This window comes from Polypterus senegalus, chromosome 3, assembly GCF_016835505.1.
Source record: "Polypterus senegalus isolate Bchr_013 chromosome 3, ASM1683550v1, whole genome shotgun sequence".
Lineage (NCBI taxonomy): Eukaryota > Metazoa > Chordata > Cladistia > Polypteriformes > Polypteridae > Polypterus > Polypterus senegalus.
Genome location: NC_053156.1, coordinates 262,489,597 through 262,516,106, shown reverse-complemented (window position 1 = coordinate 262,516,106; position 26,510 = coordinate 262,489,597). Strand labels below are relative to the sequence as shown.

The 26,510-nt window shown below is 36.8% G+C and overlaps 1 protein-coding gene across 1 annotated transcript in view; it reads left to right on the top strand.

Moving 5' to 3' along the window:
* Positions 1–24,728, top strand: part of LOC120526106 (exostosin-1-like) — a 366,860-nt gene extending 342,132 nt beyond the window's left edge. Inside the window, exons 9-12 of the mRNA XM_039749029.1 lie at positions 3,668–3,757; positions 12,433–12,593; positions 16,991–17,162; positions 24,150–24,728. Of these exons, the coding sequence (XP_039604963.1) occupies positions 3,668–3,757; positions 12,433–12,593; positions 16,991–17,162; positions 24,150–24,335 (609 nt within the window). The 3' untranslated portion in view covers positions 24,336–24,728. The remainder of the gene's footprint in view (positions 1–3,667; positions 3,758–12,432; positions 12,594–16,990; positions 17,163–24,149) is intronic.
* The last annotated feature ends 1,782 nt before the right edge of the window (positions 24,729–26,510 follow it).

The following is a 26,510-nucleotide window of genomic DNA, read 5'->3' as shown; positions in this document are numbered from 1 at the left end:
TTTTTGAATGACAGGGGCATAGCAATGGGATAGACACATAGGCATTGTTCCTTTTGTTAAGGTGGATACTTAATGGAAAATGAAAGTAGTCAACAAACGGGAAGTCTGTTTATCCATTGCTCAAAAATCCTGTCTTCAATTCAAAAGTGCAGGATAGCTGTTGTTACCACTGTCCTTTTCACCACAACCTCCTCTGTGCCCACTGTTGCTTGCAGCAAAGCAAAGATTCTAGCAGAATCAGTGACTTCACAATAGAGAATTATCATCATCGTTATGTCTAAGGCAATGTATAGTTTCCCCACATTATGAACAATTTGTACTCCTGAAACCCCCTTATAAGGCAAATGTTAAAAATTTGAAAACATAATCCCCATTAACTTCAATGGAATGAAAATATGCCCTCCTGAGTGCCAGAACTGATGCCCATTTTTCCTAAAATGACATCAAATTTCATTAAAATGAGTACAAATGTTTCAAAAGTTAGCAGTTAGCAAAATGTATCCTAAACAGGCATTTTCCTTTCATCAAAGACTCCAGCTAAGATTAAGTTAATTCATAACCACTTTATTACGCAGCGTACACTTATATAAACTAAACAAACATATGATACTCATTGTTTATTATGCACAGTATTTTTTGTTATTTTTGGTATTTGTCCTTTACTTTTAAAGAGAAAAACAAGCCAGTAACTCAACAAAAAACCCAAGAATGGAAGCATCAGTATCGTACTGAACAAAAGTGAGAATGAAGAGAAGAGTTAGCATCATTGCTGTGGCATGGCTGGTGATTACTAAAGTGAATAAGAGGGTGATGGAGAAAGAAAAGATGAAAAGAAAGAGGAATTCTTTGAAACTCAGTTCTGTATCTCCCATGTTTATTTAAGTGTATTGCCCAAATGATGATAATACTGTAAAGTGCCTGTGCCCAAACAAGAATAGTATACGTTATTGTACAGATGTGCCTGAATGGGAAGAGTGCAAAACTGGCACACTGATTCTCACAACCACAAGGAAGATGCCCCATAACCTGGAAAACAGTATTAAATGAAACCCCTCATATCTTGGGGTACATGTGTATCCAAATAATTAATCTTTTTGTTTTGGTGCACTTGTACTTTTAATACTCTTCTCTTTTTGCATTCACAGCCAGAAACTTTTTATCATTCGCACCATGTTTTCAGTCAACAGTCTCTTACATTTACCAAAATTGGCACCAGTTTCATTTATTTTGGGGGTGGGCACCACGAAATGAACTGGGATAGACTCGTTACAAAGCCATTCAACATGATTAGAGAGACCTTGATAGGTTAACATGCTCTGTAAGCAGGTTTCTAATAGGTTGCATAATAGTTTAATGTGACACATTTGGCTGCGGCTGCTCAGTTGCCGCCCTAGGCAATTGCCTAGTTTGCCTGTATGGATGAGCTGGCCATGGCCATGACCTGTAACCATAAACGTTATGAATACACCAGAACAATAGCTAAAAAGGAAGCTGAATAATAAAACAGCAGCTAGAAAGGAATTTTAAAGGTAATGCATAATATAAACACAAGAGGGTTTCTTATTTTAGCAGTTAGAATTCAGTCAAGAAGTAAGAAGAGAATATAAAAATAAAGTTAAGGAAAAAAATAATACTCTTTTCACCTCTCATTATATTATTAGGCCAAGCAAAATCAGCTATCTTGTAGGGGGTTTTAGTGGACTCTTGATAAGTGTTTAGATATAGGAAGTTCAATTATTATAGGTAACTAGGGGGCTTTGCCAACCCCTTCTCCCACACCTCACCCCCAGTCATCACTACGTGCCATTGCAAAGAGGGGGGCTGAAGGCACCCCAAGGAGATGCAGTCACTTCTCCGGAACCCCTCTTAAACGGTGATACAATGGGAAACAAATAACAGTTTTTTTTTTTATCTCCTCTTTGCTCGACCAGCTGCTGGCTTGGTGCTGCTGCCATGCCACGTGATCTTCATACAGCAGCCGACCTTTTGTCTCACTGCCTTGTCTCTCTTCTCCCCCAGACATCCTCAAACACTATTCAATCTCTTTTCGCTGTTCCGTTATTTCACCGAGTTATATTTTCCATTTGTTTGTGCTAATGCGATGTTTGCTCTCATTTTTGTGAGATTTTCGAATTGTCCTACTTCCATTATCTCTAACCTGCTCTGCGTGTGTATCACAGGACTTGCTTCCAACAGGAAGTGAAAGTGTCTCTCTGTCTCTCTTCAAAAGATCACGTCTCGTTGCAGGAAAAAAGTCTTGTATTGTCACAAGATTTTTTTTTTTTTTTATAATAGAGAGATATGCTGGAGATTTATACAGCAGCAAAAATTCTGAATTCATGTAAATCATCCTAATTTAGGGTGTTCATAACAAATGTAATGATTTACTTCATGAGGTACTACATAATAAACAATTGTATATTTGAAATATAAAAATGTGTGATTCAATTTAAATGTTCAAAGTCTAACTCTTTTAGATTGTAATAGAAATGTGTCATTTGCCAGAGGAGGCTGGTTCCCTAAAAAAGGATAAATAAATTAAAATAATATCACATTCATAATCACTGACCTTGAAAAAGTCTAAAACGATAACCCACATGCTTCATGTTTGAAATTTGTCATTTTTAACCTTCTTAAAGATTAGGACCATCAGCACCCTTGATATAGCATAAAATAGCACTCCACATGCCTATATCACTGATCCCCATTTTTGTGAAGTTTTGTGAAAAGGAGTTAGTTTGACGCCTCGTATCTCATTAGGAGGTATAAGCACAATTTCAAGCCCTTCTGATCATTTTTGCTAAAACTATCTTTTGGTTCACTTTTTATCATGAGGATGTAATTTCTTATACAAAACACTTTCAATGAAAAGGTCTAAAATGAGAGATTGTGTCTTTGTTTGTTATTATAAATACTGTCAGCATGTTTGTATTTATAGCAGTCTCTCTAAAGTTATCAGTGCTCATATTTAGTTTTCTGTCTCTAAATATAATCTGATCCTATTTATCTAATTTTAATCTATTCCTACTACATTAGGTGTTGTAATTGCTGCAGAAGCCTCTTCGGTTTACGAAATGTTATTTTCATTAAAGACTCCATTATCCAACCCGCTATATCCTAACTACAGGGTCACGGGAGTCTGCAGGAGCCAATCCCAGCCAACACAGGAAACAAACCCCGGGCAAGGTGCCAGCCCACACACCAAGCACACACTAGGGACGATTTAGGATCGCCAATGCACCTAACCTGCATGTCTTTGGACTGTGGGAGGAAACCGGAGCACCCGGAGGAAACCCACGCAGACATGGGGAGAACATGCAAACTCCACGCAGGGAGCACCTGGGAAGTGAACCTGGGTCTCCTAACTGCGAGGCAGCACCGCCACCAATCCGCCCTCATTAAAGCTTGGTTCTTTATTTTTGAGCTTTCAAAGAGGTTCTAAGGTACGAAACACCTCGTGAAGTATAAAGATAAAGAAAATTATAATATTTTCAAGGTAGTCAAACATATGGTAACTAGTGTATTTATAAACCAAGAATAACATAACATTTACAAAATGCTAAATTTTAACACTACATATGGCCATGATAAAAAAAAAATAGTTAAAATTAATTTTATTTATTTTGTAGAAGATCTTGGCCAATTAATTTTTTCGTGTCTGCTTCAGGCTATGAACAGTCGCTTTGTCCCCTATGGAATAATCCAGACAGATGCAGTGCTTAGTCTGGATGAAGATACCGTATTATCAACCAATGAGGTACGTATTGGTTTTCCATATCTTATAATTTGGTCAGAATGAAGTTCACAATATATGCTTTTTAATTTGGAATATGTTTGCTTTCTTCATCATCTTTAATTAGATATTAGACATGTGAACGTGTGTGTGCGTTTGAACAAGTGAACATGCTGGTGTACTGTACAGTAAACAGTCTGCTTCTCCTTTTGTGGTAGCTGAGAATGAAAAGGAGGGCAAGATGACTCACACTGTCATATGGATCCTGTTTAAATAGGATTCTGTACAAACAAGCCCATCTGTCTGTTTTGTGCAAAAAAAAGAAGTGAAGAAAGAAATAAAGAAAGATTGAGATGTTATGAACTATACTGTTCAGTCCAACAAAGTACATTGAGACTTTTGCAAACCACTTTTTTCCAAAATACGCTCTACTGGGTGGAGTCCATGGCCTGCTGTGTATATTAAATATAACCAAATAATAATTCCACTCCAAACTTTTCTTTGTTGTTTTCAGGAAGTGATTCTTATATATGTTTTAATTAGTTCTGAAATTCTGTTTTTTTTAGCCTGTGATAGCTTAGGAGACAATAGTCTTAAACACAAAGTTCTTTCTTCATTTTGAAAGTATTCCATTTATAACTGCCCCTTGTTTGTTGTCTAGAATGACCTACATTTTATTGTACAATTCCTCCTGTTATTAAATACAGTGGAACAGAGAAAGGATACAACAGAGGCTGTAAGGTTGAAACACCCGGAAAATCAAGGTTCTGGAACTTATAAAGTGTAATTAATACTCTAGGCTCCTGTAGGCATACTCTATAAACCCCCTTATGTGTGTTCAAGTCCACAAATGTATTCCCTAAATCCTGTTTTAATTATCTCTGCCTGTTAGTACAATTATTACCAAATCACCGCTGGAAAAGTTTTATTTTTTCACATTGCCTCACAGCAAAAATCCCCTGAAATGAAATAGTTGTCACATAATCAGTAGCGGCTTATAACATCATGTAATGTCATACCAGTGCTTGCCAGCTCACAGTGCCTATGGATACTTGCTCTTTATGTCACCGACAGAATGAGTTGGCATCACATCATGCATATAAGCAGCTTCAGAGTCAGCTACAGGGGAGCCTTTTAAAACAGGAAACCTGCCAAAGTTGCATAGCATTTCCAACCAGTGTAGCAATGATGAGCCATCCTTCTAAGGATAGCAAACTACCTTAAAGAGCAACACAAAAAGCAGGAATCTCTTTGGCACTCAGCGCAGGTAAGCACTACTATATTCAAAATGGTTGCTGTATTGTCAACAAAATAAATGTTTAGGACAACAAATTTAATTACTTTATTTGTTGCATCATTTTGATGTCAAAATGATTACCATTATACTAGAATTAACATACAGAGTATTCTTAGGCTCTTATCACACCTCTCTGATTAAAACCATGCTTGTATGTGTCCTTCATCTGCTGGCTGTGTCGAGCTCATGGCTGGTATGGTTTCTGTAATCCACCAGACATCGTTACTTTCAAACCTTTGAAGTGTTGGATTTTTTTCCACCACAATCAGGAAGAAGCCATAGGGTTTCACCAGCACACAGTTTGAAAAAGTGTCAGTGACTTATATACAGTATGTCGAGTGCAACACTGCAATATGTCACATGACTTCTGTGTCGTGTGACTGGTGCAATGGATATAAAAACTTTATAAAACAATATGGCTGTTACAATGAAAATAAGAGGCACAAAATTGTGGAGATTGCAGATGAAGATGAAAACAAAAGAGTGTTGTGATGAAATAAAAAAAAAATCTAAATGTTGCCACAACCTTCAATATGCATTATGGTTAATTTGTATCCTACTACAGGTAGTCCCCGGGTTACGTACGAGATAGGGACTGTAGGTTTGTACCAAAGGTTGAATTTGTATATAAGTCAGAACTGGTACATTATTTTAATAAATGCTATTGTTGACCGACTGTAACCAAGTGCTCTGCCAATGAATGATGATGGAGTTTCACCTCTCTCTGACCTTTTTATTATTTCTACTTTATTTTCCATTTGATGGTTTGTCTCTTCTTTACTGTATCACCAGCACTTGCATCAGATTTGTGTTTCAGAGACATTGTTGAAGGGTGAAGACAAAAGGTTAAGATGAGCTCTTCTACACAGCACTGTACACGCTATTACAGCAGGAAGGCACCCGTCATCAACACGTTGGATGTACTGACAGGAGACAACTTCCTGCTATGTGCGTAACAGTACAAGCAGGCTTGCTATTGAGAATGAATGGGGGTGGCGAGGGGCGGTTCACCACCAGCCCACCTCACAGTCACCTCCACTACAGTATGCTATCTGCAGTGTCCGCCCACCGAGAACGAACATGGTACGGCCAAAGGCGGATAGTGAATCGCCCACCGCCACTCCCATTCAACAGGCAGCCATCCGAGACACACTACAATGCTACCCCCACCGCCCCGGTCACCCTCAATGGCCTCCGTTCAGCCACAACCGTGTCAGCGCTTGCAGCATTACCAGCCATGTGTGCTGGGTGGGCAGTGAAACGCCCCCCTCCGCTTCATCCAGCCTGCATCCAGTCAGGAGCAGTAGTTGCAGTGGTGTAGTGGGCGGGCAGCAAAACATTGTTCTGCACACGAGTGATAGCTGTGGCCCCGATGACTATGGACCACGGGTCACCGTCAGCCGCCCGAGGGACACTACACTGTGCAAACAGCGAAATTGACCCCCTCCAGCCACCGCTTGCAGCATCCCCAGGCCGAAGATGACGGAGCGGCAGTCACTGAGGCGTATGTGTCGCAGCTGTGGCCTCGTTCGTAATTCGTAGGTCGGATGTCCGTAACCTGGGGACTACCTGTATTTAAAAATGTTTTTTGAAGCATAAATGTTATTTTATTCCTAATACCACTGCATTTTCAATTTTAAACTTTTGTCTCTTTAATTTATTTCAACAAAGACATTTATTTAACTGGTCTCCTGTAAACTTAAATATATGTTGTATGTATACAACTGAACTACATAACATCTTGTTATAAATCTTATTTGTAATATCTTCTTCATTATCTTGCAAAGTTACCACTATGAGAAATGTTCCCATTTTGAAAATTCAATTTATATACAGTATGTCTCTCTTCTGTGCAGATTGTCATAATCTACCATGTAACAATCTCTTTGAACTTTTGATGGCTTCCTCAGGATTTCAACACAAGGCAACAGCTATTCATGAAGGTTTACTTTCAGAGTTCTTACTTGGTATCATTCACTTACATACAACACTAAGAAATGTGTACCTCTCCCTGAAGGAAATAATATTAAAAGAAGAAAATTTTATTATTTTAAAGATAGATCATGTTTCACAGTACCAAATAAACACAAGGCATGTCCAATTATAACGTGATTGCAAAATCCCCTTTAGACTATTTGCCTTTGACAGTCTATTATTTCATTATGTCTTTGCTAGTAATTGTGTGTGGTTAAAGTGAATTAACCTTAGTGTTATCTCACTAGTATGAGTTAGTTGATTAAATCCCACTGCCATATCTGAGAATAGTTAACCTTGTTCTGGCAGAGTCCTGGAAGAACATAAAGCGCTGCCATTAATTCTTATATATTAAGGCTTTTCCACTCATTAACATATGGCTAAGTAGAAGCATGGATTTATGTATGAGAAGATTTTCCAGTTGCAGCATCTTCTCCCCTGGGAAATTCTAGTCTTAACACAGCCAGGCGGGTGCTCTAAGAATCAGAGTGCACTGTAGTAAATTGAGAAACACTCTACTAACAAAACAAACGTAGTTTTTTTAAATATGAGTAGTGAGAACATAATGGAGAAATCAAATAATCCAGTACACGAGGTCTGTGCTACTCCTCCATTCTTTAAAGAGCCCACACTCCTGACATATTGAATTGCCTAAAACAGATTTAATAGTAACAATTTGTAACAAACTAAACTTGTTATAACCGTATAATCAATGAGAATAATATTTCATCAGTCCTTCCAACAACTTATTCTGAAGTAAATGCATTTCTAAATATTACATTAGAGCATTTTCATTAAAGAAATCAGCAATAGTCTGAAACATTAAATGCAAAATATTGTTCCTACAGTTTACATGTAAAACTACAAAGTTTAATTTAAATCTCCTTCTGTCCATTTCAGACCATGCCTTTTCTGTTAAAGATTTATATGGTGCCATTGAGATGCAGTTAATCTAAAATAAATAATATTTGGGGTTTGAGAGGAAAGGCATCAACTTCACACAGACAGTTAATGGATTTCTGGAGCTCTGAGGCAGCAATACTAACCACTATAAAAATGCCACCATCTTCCTAGAAAATTCTTAAAAATAATTAAAAAATGATGATATGTTCACTCTAGGTATTCTACCTGTGTTGGGAGATCATCTTAAAATCTTGAAAAAAAAAAATCCTCGAAATGTTCCCAATTTAATCTGTTACCATGAGGTAATGAAGAAGGACTTTCAGGTGGAGTAGAGCAGGTTCTGTCAGTGCCCTTAATTTTAATTGGGGTTGAGGGCCACCTCTGTAGCCAAGGTTGCTGCAGTGATTACAAAACAGGATCATTTAGTCTAACAGAACTCTTCTATGCTGTGTGAATGGTGTGGTCAGCACCTCAGGACTGGCACCCAGGCATACTGGGGTAGCAACTGTCATTTTTAGAAAACAGGACAAGGGGCTGTGTTCCAATTACCAAGTGACGACACTCATCAGCAGAGAAAGCTTATGCTAAGGTAGTAGAACAGAGACTTTGTCCAAAAAACGAATCTCAAATTCAGAAGGATCAACATGGTTCCATTTCGATTGTGGACCAGTTGAAGAACTCTTTATCATAGTTCAGATTCTTGGAGAGTCACGAAAGTTTCCAATAGTTTTTTGAGCTTTGAACACTTCAGAAAGGCTTATGAGCATTTATCTTGTGCATAGGCATTGACATAAACTCTGTGGCGGGCAAAAAAGTAATGAAGAACGATATAATTAAGAATTTTATATAAGCACATTCAATAGCCTGGTCATTGGCATCGAAAGATTCAGCAGTAGATAGAGGTAACAGCACTTTTATTTTAACAATGCATTAAAAACTCTGACTAGTTTGTGGAGCCTGATAGACAATATGCTACACAACAGAAGTTTACAATACTTGCTGAAAGATATTTATAGGCTTTTTCTGCATTTTAGATTTATGGAGAAAATTATGGGTTTTGAAATAATGACCAAATCTTTGTGAATTATTTACTTGAAACTTGTATTTGTACTGCTTCATTTTTCACAAAGCAACAATAACTATAATAATAAACCACCAGTTGGAGATATAGTAAAACAGAAATAAATAAATAGATAGATACTTTATTAATCTAGCTATCTATCTAGTTCTGTTTTACTGTACTAAACAATCAACATGACACTGAGACTGTAGCATATAGTGTTTGAATACAAATGCAAAAACTGGATCAAAATAAAAAAAATCGTCAAGTGTACTTACATTAAAACATGTTCAAATGTGGCAAATACCTCCATTGTTCACTACAAACTATAACTTGATTGATAACACATTCAGTCCCGGCTTGCTAAACAGTTCTCTATAATTGATTTTATCATTTAAAAACTTTTCTGATATGATGTTTGGTTGATGGTGATGGTCATACTGCCTTCTCTGCAAATGCTGGTGTGGACACAGTATTTTTTAAAAGATAATTGTTATACTTCCATTTGTGAATATATTGGGGGAGTCTGTTCATTTCATGGAACCAAATTAAACTTACATGTTTAAGGTTTATTTTGGTGGTAAGACTTTAATTTTGATGTCACTGTAATTGTAGAATACCTATTAGGCTGATGGGCTAAGTATAGATGTGCCCTAAAAACTGTTTACAGTGCAGCCTAATTCTAATATTTTACTCGTATGAAGCAGATCCAAATTTTTATGAGATGTGTAAACAACAAAAATCACATGAAATCATACATTTTTAAATTGAATTTAGACTACTGTTGTATGTGTTACTAAAGCTGAAATGTGACATGAATGTGACCTGCATTTTAATTCTTGAATTGCCTGGATAGTTGTACTTTACAGCTGGACATCCTGCAGGTCATCTCTTTGGGCCAGCCTGAAATAATCTGGGATTACAACACTAGACTGTGTGCCACACGCTCTGCCTGTTTCTGTCAGGGTAACCTACTTTGAACATTTTTTGCATCTCACTTAGGGGTTCTCTGTGTGAACTTTTGCCTCTATTATTTGATTTTTTTTCCCTCAAGGAATCCATTAGTTTGATTTATTCTTGGTAAATACTTCTGGTTATGAGTTTGATTTTTGATTTGGGCCACTGTTTTTGTTCATTCCATTGGTGACATTTTCATTCCTGTTGCCAGGACCATCCCAGAGTGGGCATGTCCTAAGAGGTTGTGGTTCTGCCAATCATAATGCAATGGGATAAAAGGTCATCCAACAGAATACTTCCTTATCGACTACACGGATTCCAAAGCCCGTCAGACCTTAAATTGTATACTTTGTTTTGTTTCTTTGGTTATTGAACTCTCAGTGATCCTTCTTGACTTTGATTTTGTCTTGCGATTCTTGGCTTTGGTTAATATATAATTTAACTTTGATTTCTGACTATATTGTTTTCTTCCAGTTGACTTCTGAAATCTTGTGCCTGCTGGGCATAATAGTTACCAGTCAATACTTTTCAGATAATTTGTATTTTCTGGTAAAAGTGGCACAAGTGTGTATTTTTCCAAGCGAATGTTGCAGACAGGTGTTGTCATAAGTAATCAAACTTTCTCTTTGATATTCTGCAATTGCCAAGCCACTGTTTTTCATTTAAACCCTGACTTGCACTCACCAGTCCTGGCTCCTCTCTTAGTTCTGTAGGTTTCTGCATACACAAAGGGCAGTGACTATTAGACTCAAAGCAATGGCTACAATCTTTTGTTTTCTATTTCTCTTCCTTGCCATCATGAGCCACACTTTAAACAGCATGAAGAAGTTTTAGAAGCAAGTGTGTTTTTGGTGTTCGTGGTTGTCTTTTAGGTCACATCTGTTTGGGAAATGTAGTTTTCAGAATAGATATGTGTAGGTAGTCGGATGGATCACTTGCAAAAGTAATTTGAATGGTTAAACTAAAAATTCTGATTTGAGCCAAAAATTAGAATTAAACCACTTTTATCTTTAGTCTCAAAGTATCCTCAGTAGTCTGTAGCCTTCGTAGTCTGTAGCAGTGCCGAGATTCCAATGAATCTGATTTGGACTTTTAATCTGTTTTGCTATCACAATTTTTCTCCAACTACAGGATTGGTTTATTTTACCAAATGGTATCTTTTTGAAGGTGATGAAAGAGTACATGGTTCTGACGCTTCAGCTTCATGGCGTTTAATTGTTGTATTTGAAGAGTTGTGTATTACAGAGTAATGGGGATTGGGGATTGTGGAATAGAGGTGAACAAAATAGTGCTGACAGGGTGGAATGGGTGGAGAAGAGTGTCAGGAGTGATTTGTGACAGACAGGTATAAGCAAGAGTGAAAGGGAAGGTCTACAAGACGGTAGTGAGACCAGCTATGTTATATGGGTTGGAGACGGTGGCACTGATCAGAAAGCAGGAGACAGAGCTGGAGGTAGCAGAGTTAAAGATGTTAAGATTTGCACTGGGTGTGACGAGGATGGATAGGATTAGAAATGAGTACATTAGAGGGTCAGCTCAAGTTGGACGGTTGGGAGACAAAGTCAGATGGGCGAGATTGCGTTGGTTTGGACATGTGCAGAGGAGAGATGCTGGGTATATTGGGAGAAGGATGCTTAGGATAGAGCTGCCAGGGAAGAGGAAAATAGGAAGTTCTAAGAGAAACTTTATGGATGTGGTGAGAGAGGACATGCAGGTGATTGGTGTAACTGAGCAAGATGCTGAGGATAGAAAGATATGGAAGAAGATGATCTGCTGTGGCAACCCCTAATGGGAGCTGTCGAAAGAAGAAGAATATTTAAACATTGACAGTGATATTAGGTGAGTTAGACTTTTAATATTCCAGAAGAAATCTGGTTTGCAGTTGCATCAGAAATGTACACATGTAAAACACTGTTGGACAGGTGAGAGAAATAAGTCAATCTTGTAGCAATAGTTGGAATTTAGAAGTCAGCATTTTTGATGGGACACATGTGTATTGCATGGGTACTCCTGACATTATTCTTAAATTCACTTTGGGATTCTATATTTATTTTTTCAATATAGTAACCCCATATACAGTAAATTTAGATAATGTGACTATTGATAGCTGGTGGCATTTTTGAAAACTTTAAACTGTAATACTTGCTTTTCAACATATGACTTTGAAAAGAATGTCTGAATAATATTCCTTGAAGATAAATATCTTCAAATAGTATTATTCTGGGGAGAACATTTCATCATCTAGGACTACAGATGGTTGATTATTTCATTTTGGTGAATGAATGAAGTAAATAAACTCTTCTGTAAAAATTAGTTTTCATCAGAGTTGTTCTTGCTAGAAACATTTTTATTTCTTGTTTTATTGTTTGCCTTGAATATGAATATATTCTTCATTATGCAGGTTTTTATGCACGTTTGGTACATTTCCTGTACAGAGAAACATTAAAATCAGATGTTGAAAAAAGTAACTGGTTAGTATTTTTGAAAGGCTGTTACTCCTGCTTTCAGGTTGATTTTGCCTTCACTGTCTGGCAAAGTTTCCCTGACCGTATAGTTGGCTATCCAGCACGCAGCCATTACTGGGACAGTAGCAAAGGAAGGTGGAGCTACACTTCCAAATGGACAAATGAGTACTCAATGGTTCTGACAGGAGCTGCTTTTTATCACAGGTACGTATGGTGAACATTATGTTAGATTTTACAGATATGTTTTCTTGTTTGTATACAATAATGTATATTACTTGTTTCTACTAAAGCAAGCACATTTTTTTGTCAGTATAACATATCAAATGAAATATGTTTGGCTTAAGAACAATTGTCTTAAAATGGATTCCTTATAAGTAAAAATGTATATTTTTAGCTTGTGCAAATTTTTAAAAAATTTTATTTTAGTAATCACCATTTGCTTGTATGTTATGTATTTACTGAAATCTAAAAGTTATTATAAATTAGTTATTACTGTCTTTTTGAAGCCAGCTTTATTCTGTTGAAACATGTTGTGGCTATTAAGGATTTTGTTTGATACCAGACCAAAAATGATGTACTAATAAAGCAATATATTGCAAACAAACATAATAAATACTTTAGAGGTGTACTTAACTCTTATGTAAGATAAATAATCATCTTATAAAGCATACAATATACTGTACGTATGCTTGCTTGCTAAACCATGATGGAGCCACCATTTTTTTCTCTAGCTGATGGAGTTGCTACTTTTTTTAGAAAGTGATAGTAAAAGAACAATGGAGGACAATACTTTTGAACGAAGAGTCAAGATTTTTTATCATTTTAAGGTTTGAATAAATGAACTTTTATATCATTGCATAATATTGATGGCGTCCTGTAATATGTAGTTCTTCTGCAATCTCTTCCCTACCATAGAACAAGACACTTGTGACTTTGGCCCCGCCTTCCATAGATGTTTTCCATAGTCCAAGTGTAAGGGTGACATTTGTTTTGATGTTTTCATCAGGGGTCATTGCAAGAACAAATTCAGCAGGATAGCACTGGATCTTCCAAATAATGGATGAGGGGTTGAGGTTGGGGACGATGCCTGATTGAAATACAAAAAAGCCCACATTACTTTCAATCCAGGACAAATATTTGTGAATGTGCCATAGCCACAGAGTAAAGAAAACAGACGTGTATCCTGCCCAAAGCAACACTGTTGGCTGGCATTTTAAAGAGCTGAAGGCAGGTTGTGTGGATCAAACAAGTTTAATGTATCACAGACATGGTTATTGAAAACCAATGCACAGTACTGTGGTATAGCGGGTTCGTGACTTTGAATGAATGGCTAGTTTTTAAAATAATTCCATTTGGCTGTGTCATTCTCAATGGGCGTGCACGTGCAACCGCGGGGAGTTGATGAGGTAACTGGGGCGAGTCGCATCTGCATGCCATGCGTGATTGAGCCTCTCCACCCATGGAGATGTATAATTACAGGATGGCATAGGACATTGGGAGGAGAAGGAAAACGAAAGGAAAAAAGACGCATAGAGCAGAGATTAATAGTGAGAAGGAAAGGCAGGAGTTGGAGTAAGCCGGCACTTATTTCGGAACAAGCAGGCAGACGGGGATGATGCCAAAGGAGGAGGCACGAGGATCACTCCTGCTAAGCAGCCTGGGTGGAGCCTAGATTGGCAGCCGTGGGAGGATGTTGCGCTTTTTCCAAGAGGAGCCTGGATTGGCAGCGTTGATAGCAGGAGCAGAGTCTGGTGGAACACTCTGGATTGGACTGTGGGGACACGGGCCAATTATAAGGAATGTCTGCGCCTGAAGGATAAGCCAGAGAGGTGTTGGTTTGAAGAGGGAAGCACTGGGGAATGGATGATTTTAAACACTCCTGTCAGTATTTTAACCTTGTTTATAAAGGAATTATTTATTGACATTTTAACCTCCACTTCACTGTTGTTTTTAATTGGATTATTTATTAATGTTTGAAGCACTGCACTATGGACACTGTTTTGGGTTTGATTTTGTTTTAATAAAAGCACTTTTCCACCATTCCCTTGCTCTGTGATTTGTCCTCATTTGCACAGCTCATTCAGTTACATTACCAATGGTGTTGGGTTCAAGGGCTCCCAAATCTGGAAAAGGGATAATGGAGCAGGACCCTCACTATCACAAGTACCAAATATATACAGCACTCTGTAATACAAGCTTACAACAAAATAAAACAATACAAAACAAAAGCTAATCCTACCACTACATGTAACCTAACAAGACATCTAAATTAACTCTGTTGATGCACAGCTGTCATAACATTAACTCAAGTCATTTCAGTTTAGATAAAGTAAATGTGCCCCAAGACTGACGCATAACACTGCTTAAGCTAAACTCACAACCACAAATACTGTATATTACTAGTGCTCTGAACCTACCATTTTTAAAGAGTTGAACTTGTTTCGTGGCTGGGCAATGGTGTTAACGCCTTGATATTGATGGATTTCATTTTTTATAGAACTGAAATTGTGATTTGCATTGTTCGTTTAATATATTTCATTGAGATTGTTGCCAGAGTGTGTTTATTCATGGGCACTATGTGATATATTGGAATACATGATGTGATAGACGGCCGGCTGTTCAATCCAGCTGTGACATCCCAGAACAAGAAGAATGAAAGAAGGCAGGCTTTTCTGGATACTACCTCCCTGGGACGCTAAGTGGCAGCTCCCCTGGACAGCAACGGTTCCCCAGATTCCCTCAGGGCATCCTGGGACATGGAGTCTGTTTCTTCAGCCCTGTTGGGTGCAATGGGTGCTGCCAGGGGGACCTCACAAAGAACCTTGGGATTTATATTATTACTACAACCCAGAAGTACTTCAGAGTCACAAGGCCGGAAGCCCGCAGTACTTCCGGGTTATTTGAGAAATGGTGATGTGGCATTGACCCGGAAGAAGAGATGGAGTAGTTCCGGGTCATGGACTATTTAAATGACTGGTCAAGACGCAGCATGGAAGCCAGAGTTGGGAGGTTGGGTGACTAAGCTGCTGGGAGTGGAGGATTGTTTATTGTATTGTGATATTTGATTATTATTGGAGAATTGTGAAGTGTGTGGTGCTTTGAGCACTAGACTTGAAGAAAAATATTAAAGAAATCTTCTTGGTGCTTTTACACGAGTGTCCTGGATGTCTGTCTGGTGGGTTTAACGGGGCAACACCACCTCTAGTGGCCACAATGTGTTTGCCCAAAATTACAAAAGTTCTGCAGCTTCAGTTAGCTTCATGGGATTCTGGCAATAGCTTGATATGTTAAAATGATTCCAAAGACAAAATATCTTTGTTTTTAAAAGCTTTAGTAAAAATTCAAAACTAAACAGTCCACACAAAATAGAGAAAAAAATGATATAGCAAAGAAAAGTTCTTGCTTAAAAAAAATTCTGTTTAAACCTCACATATCTTGCTTCATTCTTTAGGTTTGCTCACACAGTTGAACCATTTCTAAACAGTCAGAAAACTGTTTGTCTATCCCATTTACAAACTGCAGATGGGTCTTTCAGTCCATGCTAGCAACGGGACTATTCCACACACACTCTGACTTAATTAACACAACGTATCACAGACATAGCTAAGGAAGTTGTATCTCATATTAACTTACAGGGGGAAAGGTTATACCATATTCTATAGCTATGAGAGAAATTGTATTCTATTCAAATTAAGCAAACACTAATATGAGTTTAATTTAAAACATTAACTTTCTAAGATTACAATTGGATTATTTTGAATCTGGGTGGCATGCTAGGCTTGAATCCTGTATCCAGTCCTTGTCTGTGTGGACTCTGTGTGGATTTTCTTTGTGTCTATGTAGGTGTTCTTCTGGGTACAGACCCCATATACTGTAAGTGAGTGTGATTGTGTGCGAGTGGACCCAGCAGTGAACTAGTGCACAGTCTAAGGTTGTTTCTGGCCTTGATTTCAGAAGATAGGCTTTAACTGCCCACAATCCAACATTACATTAAGCAAGCATGAGAATTCTATATTATATTTTGATTCACAGTGTGTGTTTTTCTACTTTGCTTTGAAAAATCGACTTTTAAAAGCTGATCCCGCCAACAAGCTCATAATATAAAAGATTGGTTTACTTTTATTTTAGGAACATTTACATTTTTCCTTAACAACACTTAGTAATAAAAATACCTTCAATGAACATCTGAACTGGTCTGCTTAACCGATGATATTATATGGCTTAGTGTTAAGACTTTCAGGGTGTCACTTTGCCTGAGCATAACCATACATGGGACATCAGGACATTGTTTTCCTTCCCTGTACCTTCAAGTGAAAAATTTTTACTTCATTGTGCTCATGTCAGTTTCCTCTCAAAGACCCCAAGACATTCTTTAAGGCTACTTTATCAGTATAAAAATGGTGAGTTATGAACCAGCACAAACAGAATTTATGTTCTTGAGCTCTGGAATGACATTTTGGTTTTATATTTTTTAAAATAAAGGGAATGAAGAATATTTCTTGTGTTGTATTTCTTTTTGAAAAACGTTTCATAACGTGAAATGGACAGCAAAATGCTGTGTTTATTATTTGTACATGATGCTCTAATTTGCTTTGTTTTAGGTACTATCATTTCTTATACTCCCATTACTTACCAGCTAGCCTTCACAACATGGTGGACCAGATGGCTAACTGTGAAGACATTCTGATGAATTTCCTGGTGTCAGCAGTCACCCAGCTTCCTCCAGTAAAAGTTACACAGAAGAAACAGTATAAGGAAACTATGATGCAGCAAGTAGGTAGATGTGTACATTATGAAATAGCAATTTATAAAGTGTATCAAACTATCAGTTAACAGTCAATATGAGTTTAGACACTTGAAATCACATTTCACTCATATGCCAGGGAAATTTGGAAAGCATTTCATCATAGTGAGACGAACAGCAATGTATACATTTATTTTTAAAACATATCTGATTAAGTACCTAATGAAAAAGGCAAGTGAAGAATCTTCAGAAAGCTATGAATAATACATTGTGTGCAGATGGTTGCAAACCTGGCTTAAGCGCAGACTAAACGGGTGAGATAACAAGGAAACACTTTTCAAACTAATTCATGTTAAAAGTGGTAATCTTCAGAAACCAGTTTTAAGAATCTAAATGATGTAATTAAAAATTATAAGGTGCTCAAATTTGGAAATGATGGATACCAAAAAGTATCACAATCTTACAGTTGGCCTGCATTGAATTCAGATTTAAACAGACGGATGGCATCTGAATTAAACTGCAACATACAAGAAGTGCAAACATAAAATATAACAACATTGGGGGTGTGGAAATAATCACGAGGGGAAATAGGAAGGTTTGGGGTGTCTACCCCATATACTTGAAAAAAGAAAAAAATATAGCAATATTATGATCTTTACAAGAGCGAGTTCAAAACAGAGCTGAAGTATATTGCACAAAATGGTGTTTACATATCGAGTTGACAGGAAGGGGTGCGTCTCTGGATTGAGGAACGAAAAGTGAGGACAGAAGGTATGGAGGAATATTTCGGACAAAATGAAATAAATAAATAAATGCGTAAATAAATAAAAGTACTGTGAAATGTGAGCATAAATAAATAAATGTGTCATGAAATGAGAGCCTTAATAAATAAATATGTCATGAAATGAGAGCATAAATAAATAAATGTGTCACGAAATATGTTTTTCGTTGCATATTTATTTATTTCATTTTGTCCGTAACATTCCTGCAAACCGTCATGAAATACGGCTTGAAATAAAACTGTCACTTTCACTCGTCAAAGTTGAGAGGGTGGGCTCTAACACGCCCTCTAGTTACTGATTGGTGAATCGATAGCACAAGAATGAATTAGAAAAATGCTTACTACTGCCGATGAAATGGATTCTGTCGAAGATATTACGTATTTCAGAGAGAGAATTGAAGATTTATCGGAAGAAATGACAATGTTGGCGGCCCTTTTAGACTCCGATATAGATTAAACTATTTTTGAAATTATCAAAGAACAGGTGGAACGGACTCTACTACACTCCAGTTCAGGTGACTCAGTTCCCTGCTCTTGACGTCCATCCTTTGACATTCAAGCTGAGTCAATAGAACACCTTCTGTTATGCGGTTTAAAAGTACGACAGATTGCAGATCTATATGGTGTATCGGAGAAGACGATCACAAGGCGAATGAGCCAGTTTGATATACGGTAAGCTGCAACGGCTGTATTAGTTTAGGTACTTTGACATGGAATGCTCAAAGCAGCTCCAACTAATATTTATTGACATATTGTCATTTCTTCCGATAAATCTTCAATTCTCTCTCTGAAATACGTAATATCTTCGGCAGAATCCATTTCATCGGCAGTAGTAAGCATTTTTCTAATTCATTCTTGTGCTGTCGATTCACCAATCAGTAACTAGATGGCGTGTTAGAGCCCACCCTCTCAACTTTGACGAGTGAAGGTGACAGTTTTATTTCAAGCCGTATTTCACGACGGTTTGCAGGAATGTTACGGACAAAATGAAATAAATAAATAAGCAACGAAAAACATATTTCGTGACACATTTATTTATCTATGCTATCATTTCACGATACATTTATTTATTAAGGCTTCATTTCATGATACATTTATTTATTTATGCTCACATTTCACAGTACTTTTATTTATTTACGCATTTATTTATTTATTTCATTTTGTCCGAAATATTCCTCCATAAGAAGGGCTGGAACTGGAAGTGAGTCGGATCAGTCAGGTGGGATTTCCCTCCATGCGTCTGCAGAGGAGGAAAGAGAAAAGGCATACCATTATACTTATATAAGCCAATTGGCTGCCCCATGTGCACATGTGTGACAGGAGTCGGAAGCTTATAATAATTGATTATATCTCTCTATTATATAAAAAAATCTTGAGAAGAGACGAGACTTTTTCAGAGAGAGAATTTCAAGTTCCGCGAGATGAGACTTTGTGCAAAGAGATGAATTGAAAACCTAACAGGTCCAAGTGGGAGCGGAAATAAAAGACAAACAGTAGAAGAAGAAATGACAAAGAGTAGAAGATAAAGTAGAACGTCATAAAGAGGTTCAAAAATGTTGGCGCGATACACATGCAGAGCAGGTTAGACATTATGAAAGTAATAAAATTCGAAAGTCTCAAAAAACTGATAGTAAACATTGCACTAGTGCTAACAGACAGAAATTATTACTTGAAAAATCAGAACATCAAAAAGAGATTGAATATATGGACATAGTTAATATGACAGAAGCATGTAGATATTGTTCGGTTTTAAAGTTTAAGTCGGAGACTTGTAGATCGTTTAATTCATTTTGCCATCAGGGAAAAGTAGTGTTTCTTCCCAATGAAGAGGCGTATCCGTGAGAAATAAAAGATTTGTTATTTGGTGAAAGTGAAATCCAAAACATTTCAGGCATAATATCTGAATCTACAACAATCTGTTCACTTTCGCATCATTCAATGCTCAAAACTTAGATTTATACAATTCAGGACCATACGCTGTGAGAATCTGTGGTCCCGCAACAATTAAAGCTACTACAAGTTTAAGCCAAAATTTGGTCAGGTTTATATTTATGATCATGGAGAAGCAATGCAAGTAGAATCAAATGAGTTAAACAATCAGATGTACAGTATTAGAAATTCTACAGCCAATAATGGATACAAATCAATATGTCCAAAAGTAACGCACTTTACACAAAATTTATCTGAAAAACACGGACAAATAAGTTTTCTTGGATTTCTATATGAATCTGAAAGATCACACTCGCATATATAATAAAAAGTTATGATGAATTGTTAGTGATAATAGTTTCGAAAGACAGAGATATCAAAGACAGAGTTGTTATTCATATTTATCCAAAAGCACAGTACGATTTGTTGCAAGCGGCAGATCCGGGAAATGACTAGCATGTAGGGCCTGCATGGGGGTTGTCGAGCGAAACTAGCGGGGGGCTGAGCCCCCCTAGTTTTATTTAAGCTATCTGAATAGCTGAAACTTTGCCAAACACCCTAGTCCTAATTTGGATTTCTATTCTAGAAAAATGTTTTTCAGTCAGAACTGGGACACTCTGAGTTGACAACCACCATAATTGTTGCGTGAACATACACAAAGAATATTTTGAGAATGAGAAAAATTAAAGGAGTATATCAGAAGGGACTTCAGAGTAACTAATCAAACTAGCAAGTGCCCAATACTGAGAAAACGAAAGTAAATCAAATGGCAAGTGGAAAATCAAAGGAGTTGTCTTGAAACAAAGCCAAAGTACTGAAATGAACCTCCCCATTTGAGTAATTGAGTTAAACTACCAAGTACCAAAGTAAAAAAAATTTCATTCAGCCAGGGATGACACCATGTCAAAATACAACTGTATTTATACACTATGGAATTAGGGTCATTGATGTGATAGTCCCGGTTACACGGCTGCCAACTCATGTCGTATAAACAAAATACAAAAGCATAACGTTGGAAAAGACAGATTACAGCAGCCATTAAGTGAAAAAACATGGATTTATTTGTGAGTCTACACTATGTAAAGCTTTAAAATATGGAGAAATTACTGTATGAATGTGGTAAAATGTTCCTATATGATAAAACATTCTGTAATGTCAGAGTGTGGTATATATAAATGTACTGACAAGGTATATTGTATTTGAAAAAATAATTTTGCATGAAATTAAAATTTATCTGAACTCTACAAAATATTTATATCAGAAGGAAAAATAAGTTTAATGTAGAATACATGTTAATCAGAATGAAATCTCCTATTGCAAATCACCACAGAATAAGAGAGGTCCAACTAGCTGTTGACTTCTTAAAGCAGTATGCTTCCAGATGGAGAGATTAATTCAGGGAAGTGTGTCACCGACTGCCACTCCAAATACATAATGTATACTAATGCAGATAGATTGTTATAGAAGACTGTGAACAGGATGATATTGCAACAGGACTCACTCTCTCTATAAATGTGTTGTTTGTAGATACAACCTTAGTGCTTTTCATTTATATTTCTTAGCTCACTGCTTATTGTGTTAATGTAGATTTCCTTTTATATGTGTGCACACTATACACATAATATACAGTATATTATATATATATATATATATATATATATATATATATATATATATATATATATATATATATATATATTATGTCCTAGAGGGGGCACTGAGCCCCCTAAACCTAACACAAGCTCACCCACACTTTTTTTTTCCTTCTTTTTTTTAACTTTTCTACTGGGAAACTCTCTTGCACCGTTTCCTACCTGCCCAGCACAGTGCACAGTCCAACACACAATAAAACACCAAGCACTTTTGCCTTTGCCTTGTCTCTTCTTTTCTCTTTCTGTCTGTCTCTCTCTCTCTCTCTTTCAACCATCACTCCTCCTGTGGCAAGTTTCGTCCTCTCACTCTTTTATTCTGCCCCCGGATGTACTTCCAGTGGCCTCTTAGTATGGTCCAGAAATATTTCCAGGTAAGGCATAACCCCAACAAAGCAGTGCATAGCAGTCCCTGCAGCAAACCCTGGTAGTGCCCACAGAACCCAACAGGGGTGTGCTGAACTCCAATTCCCATGTTACCAAGGCTGAGGCACCGCTGCAACCCGGGGGGGCTACCATCTAGCATTCCGGGAGAGATACTGCCCTGTGCATGTGCTCTCCCCCACTACTTCCATTACACAGGCATTTTATGTTTTTGGGTGAACAAGCATTAGATTGTAAATTTCATTGACAAACTAGCAATTAGTTTGTAAAATGTTTATCAGTAAGCTTTTTTGCCAAGAAAAAAATTTGTTTTATTTAGTAGTTGTGAAAATACAACATTCGCTTTATCTCATTTGCGACTGATACATTTTCTGCTGTATTGAAATGTTTGTTTATTTAAAACTACAAGTTGTATGTAACATATTTGCTTATGTTGCTTCTGCTATCTGAATAAGTTAACTAAGAAAACCTTGTGAATATCTTATATAAGCACTTTGGCTGCTACATACAGTATATAATTTCTGAAGCAATCTTTAATTTATATTAGAAAGGTAGAAGGTTACAAGTAGATTAAACTAGTGGTCATGATTAGGGAGACATAACAATTATCTATCATGTTTCTGGGTATCCAGGGTAACAGCAGTGGCTTGTCTTGGTGTTTACCATTATTTTCCTTCTCCTTACATTTGTTTAGTCTATGTTTTATTTTTTTATTCATTTTTTCCACTCCTTTACCATTTGTTATTTTGTGGTTGCAGGTAAGTGACTCTAATTGAATTACTACTGTTAGGCACGGCAGACATATACACTTACTCAAAGCTACTTGCTTTGACGTTATCCAGAGTCTCTTCATTTTGTTATAATACATTTTTCAGATCTGTGCATTATTTTTTAATAACTTTCCATAAAATAATTGAATTGTAATTTTAATAATTTTTGCATTTTGAACATTTTGTTTGCAGTTGTGATGACTGTTGTTTCATATGTGGCACAGGGGTCATATGAGTAACAGCTGAATGCCAACCATGCTACCTAAGATGGCAATACACAAATGCATGGCATGCAAGCTTTAGATTAAATACTAAATATTTTAGTGAATACCTCAGCTAGAGAAAGGAATATGTAGTTATGGTTAGAACCTTTGCATCCATTTTGACTTTGGTCATTGTTGAGGGTAACAATCTTCCTATGTCTCAAAAAAAATAATCAGAAATACCTCCAGCCTTGCTCACTGTTCTAGTTACCAGTGTTTTCCTCTGAGTCTCTCTCTTTTCTGCCTCCGCTATCCTCCTGAATCTCCCGCATGCCTCAGCTACTCGTTCTTTTTATTCACCAGGCTCTGCCTCCTCTGTTTTGCCACTTATTTTGTCCCGTCTCTGACAGGCTGCAGTTCCAATGCTTCTACTCTGCTCCTGCATTGGACGAGGGGAGGGAAAGCCCAGTCAGCCTTACAGTACCATTTGACTGAACTTTTCAATGCAAGAGATTCTAAAGAAATATATATAAATAAGAACATTTTGGCTTTATTTGGAAAGTGGAAATACTACCACAATTCTTTGGAAAATTGAATGTTTAAAAATACATATAAAGAATAATAGAAAATAAAGTGCAGAAAACAATTTCATTTTGTAACCCAGGATGTTCACTCTTGGTACTTTAAAGTTTTACACGTGATCATTTCAGCCACATTATGTACTGTAAAAATAAAAGGAGGCAATCATTATAATGAGAATTAACCAGTTGTTATTCTGTGATAGTAAAGTAATTAGGTTTTAATTTTTCTTTATGGGTACTAACAAAACAGCAAAAGATTATGTGGACAAATGCAAAGGATGTTTGCTGTAATTCTTCATATCCTGGACAATCTTATGTTTGTTACGTTAAGTTGTAAAACTTTAATTGCATTTTAAATCAAACTGTTGTATTTATTTTCTCTTTTGCAGTAAAGTTTAATTGTACAGTGTTTTAATGTTTCTTTAAATATGCTGTCATAAAATGCTTTCATCTTTAATCAATGGAACATTTCAAGCAAAATGGCAGCTAGAGAAGATGTGTAAAGACAAGAAAGTGTTTGCCAATGAGTTTAGAATATTTCAGTCAATAAAACATTCATGTACAGTCTATCCCCATTACAAGCACATAGCTACATTTACCTTAAATAAAAAGTTCAATCTTTACTATCCAATGCACACTGTCTTCACTAATGAAAACTCAATGCATTACTCCAGGTTGGCTGCACAAATTGATATTCTGAATTTGTGTTGTCTCTGCAGGGCTCCAAGTCTTCACGGTGGGCAGACCCAGATCACTTCGCTCAGAGACAGACCTGCATGAACTCATTTGCCAGTTGGTTTGGATTTTTGCCTTTGTTGTCTTCCCAGATGCGACTTGATCCAGTTCTCTTTAAAGACCAGGTCTCCATTCTGAGAAAAAAGTACAGAGATATTGAGAGACTTTAAGGGGAATTCATTTTAATACCTTTAAATTAAATGGAAACATCACTTTTTTGGACTTACCCAATTAAATTGAACCAAAATATACAAATAATAGTTAATCAATATGTGCACAACAGACCCTTTTGTACTGCATTCTGCAGTTGCACATTTTATTTTGCGGAGATCACAGTATTTGAGCCATGTTTTAGAAGCTAGTGAACACAAGAGTGATCAATGTTGTAAAGGCAAATTCACACACACACACACACCAATATTCATCAAATCACAGACACAGCCATTGTACAATGCCCTTTTCACCTGGATATGTAGAACGGGATTGTTGTTTGTTAAGTTGCTCTCAAGAATGCTTTGTTTTTCAGGATTGAATCTGCAGTAATATAATTTATTTCAAATTTCTGTTATTTTGCTTTATTTCATTGAGGTCAGTTACTCATTTTTGTCATAGTTTAAATGACCTTTGTATAAGGGCTATTGAAATAGTAATAATGGTCTTCAATGCATATCACCATGGAATGTGTGTTGTTTTTCACACCAGTCTTCAAAATACCAAGAATATGGAGGAGTCCGTGCCCACCCTACTAATGGAGAGTCCTATAAAACAAGTCTTACAATGCAGTGTTAATGCTGTACAAGGTGAAAATAAAAGCATTGGACAGCAGTTGTTCCATTATCTCTTTTACATATCATCCACTTGTACTATTACTTGTAAATGACTCTGTTTCTATAAGGGATGTCAGTTTCAGTACCACTACCTGGATCATGCCATTATCTTCTCTGAGTAGTCTAGGATCTTCTCATCATTGGTCCCACGGGTGAGAATGGTTGAATGAAGTTCTGGTGAATGCATGTACAATAAATGAGAGGGATGGAATTTACCAGCTTTATCAGGTAATAAGTATACTACTGGTGGTTTGTCAGAAAAAATATACAGTATGTATATATTCCAAAGGTTTAAAGAGATCATTATAAACTGAAATAAATGGCAATATGTTTCTAGCTGTTATGATGTGAACTGTATGTGTCTGTAATGGAGTGCCAGATGCTCCAATGGAACCTGTTCCAGTGTAAACTGATGTAGCACACAGATTCCTGAGACCGACTGAACATTATAAAACTTTGTATAAGGTGAAATGGCACTGAAGAACACTGTTATTCCTTGTGGTAATACTGTTATTATCGTATTAAAAAAGGAAATATCCAGAGTGGAAGGGGAGGATAAGTCCATTTGCTGCTCCTTCCGCAGAATTTACAGTTACGTTTATTGTATATGGGGGCTCTTCATTCATCTTAACAACAAGCTTTGTTGCTCAGCATCAAGAGTTACATGTTAGATGTTCGGAAAGATTCAACATTTTTTAAAAACTGTGATGTTTCTACTGAAAGGAATTACGGTTTGTCAAATACTTACTCAGTACCAGAGTTGAACTGGTAACAGAAATATAATTAGAAGGACTTCAAGGACAAGGATAATCGTATGTGGCAGAATTATTTGGAGGTACAAGCACTGCATGACATTACTTGGAGAAATATTTCATATGCAGATTCTTTTAAGGTAACATATAGGTACTAAGTTTGAATATGCTACTTTTGGAGAGTGAGATTCTAAGCAACCACACAGGAAAGGAAAGAACGAAAGAAGGTACTCTACATTGAAGAAAAAGGGTTGAGAAAATAAAAAAGGTAAACAATTCTGAATTTAATGGCACGTTTTCCTTAATCTTTTTTTTCCAGCTTTAAAATGAGTATCTTAGATATGCAATACATCTTCTGTAATTGACGTCATATGTGTATGCATGTGAACACCTTTACTGTCATATAACATAAAATTTCTCAGCTAAGGAGAGTGTAGAATTAGACTGGAATGGAACCAAAACTTTACACCAGTTGAAAAAAAAAATGGCAATGCCAGTGTCTGTGCTTTGTGGAAATATGAACTCTTAGATTTTTATGCACTCCGGCTTATTCAGTTAATCATGATAATGGACACTTAATTCTGCAGAGAACATTACAGTTTTAGGTAGGTGGTCTGCAGTACTAGCCACTTACAACAATTAAGTTAAGTGAATGCTTCAATAAAATAAGAACATTTCTGTTTCTGCTTCATTAATCATGATACTGTTATCACAAGTGCTCTAAGCACCCCTTCATAAAAGACTGATAGATCAACACTCTCAGTTT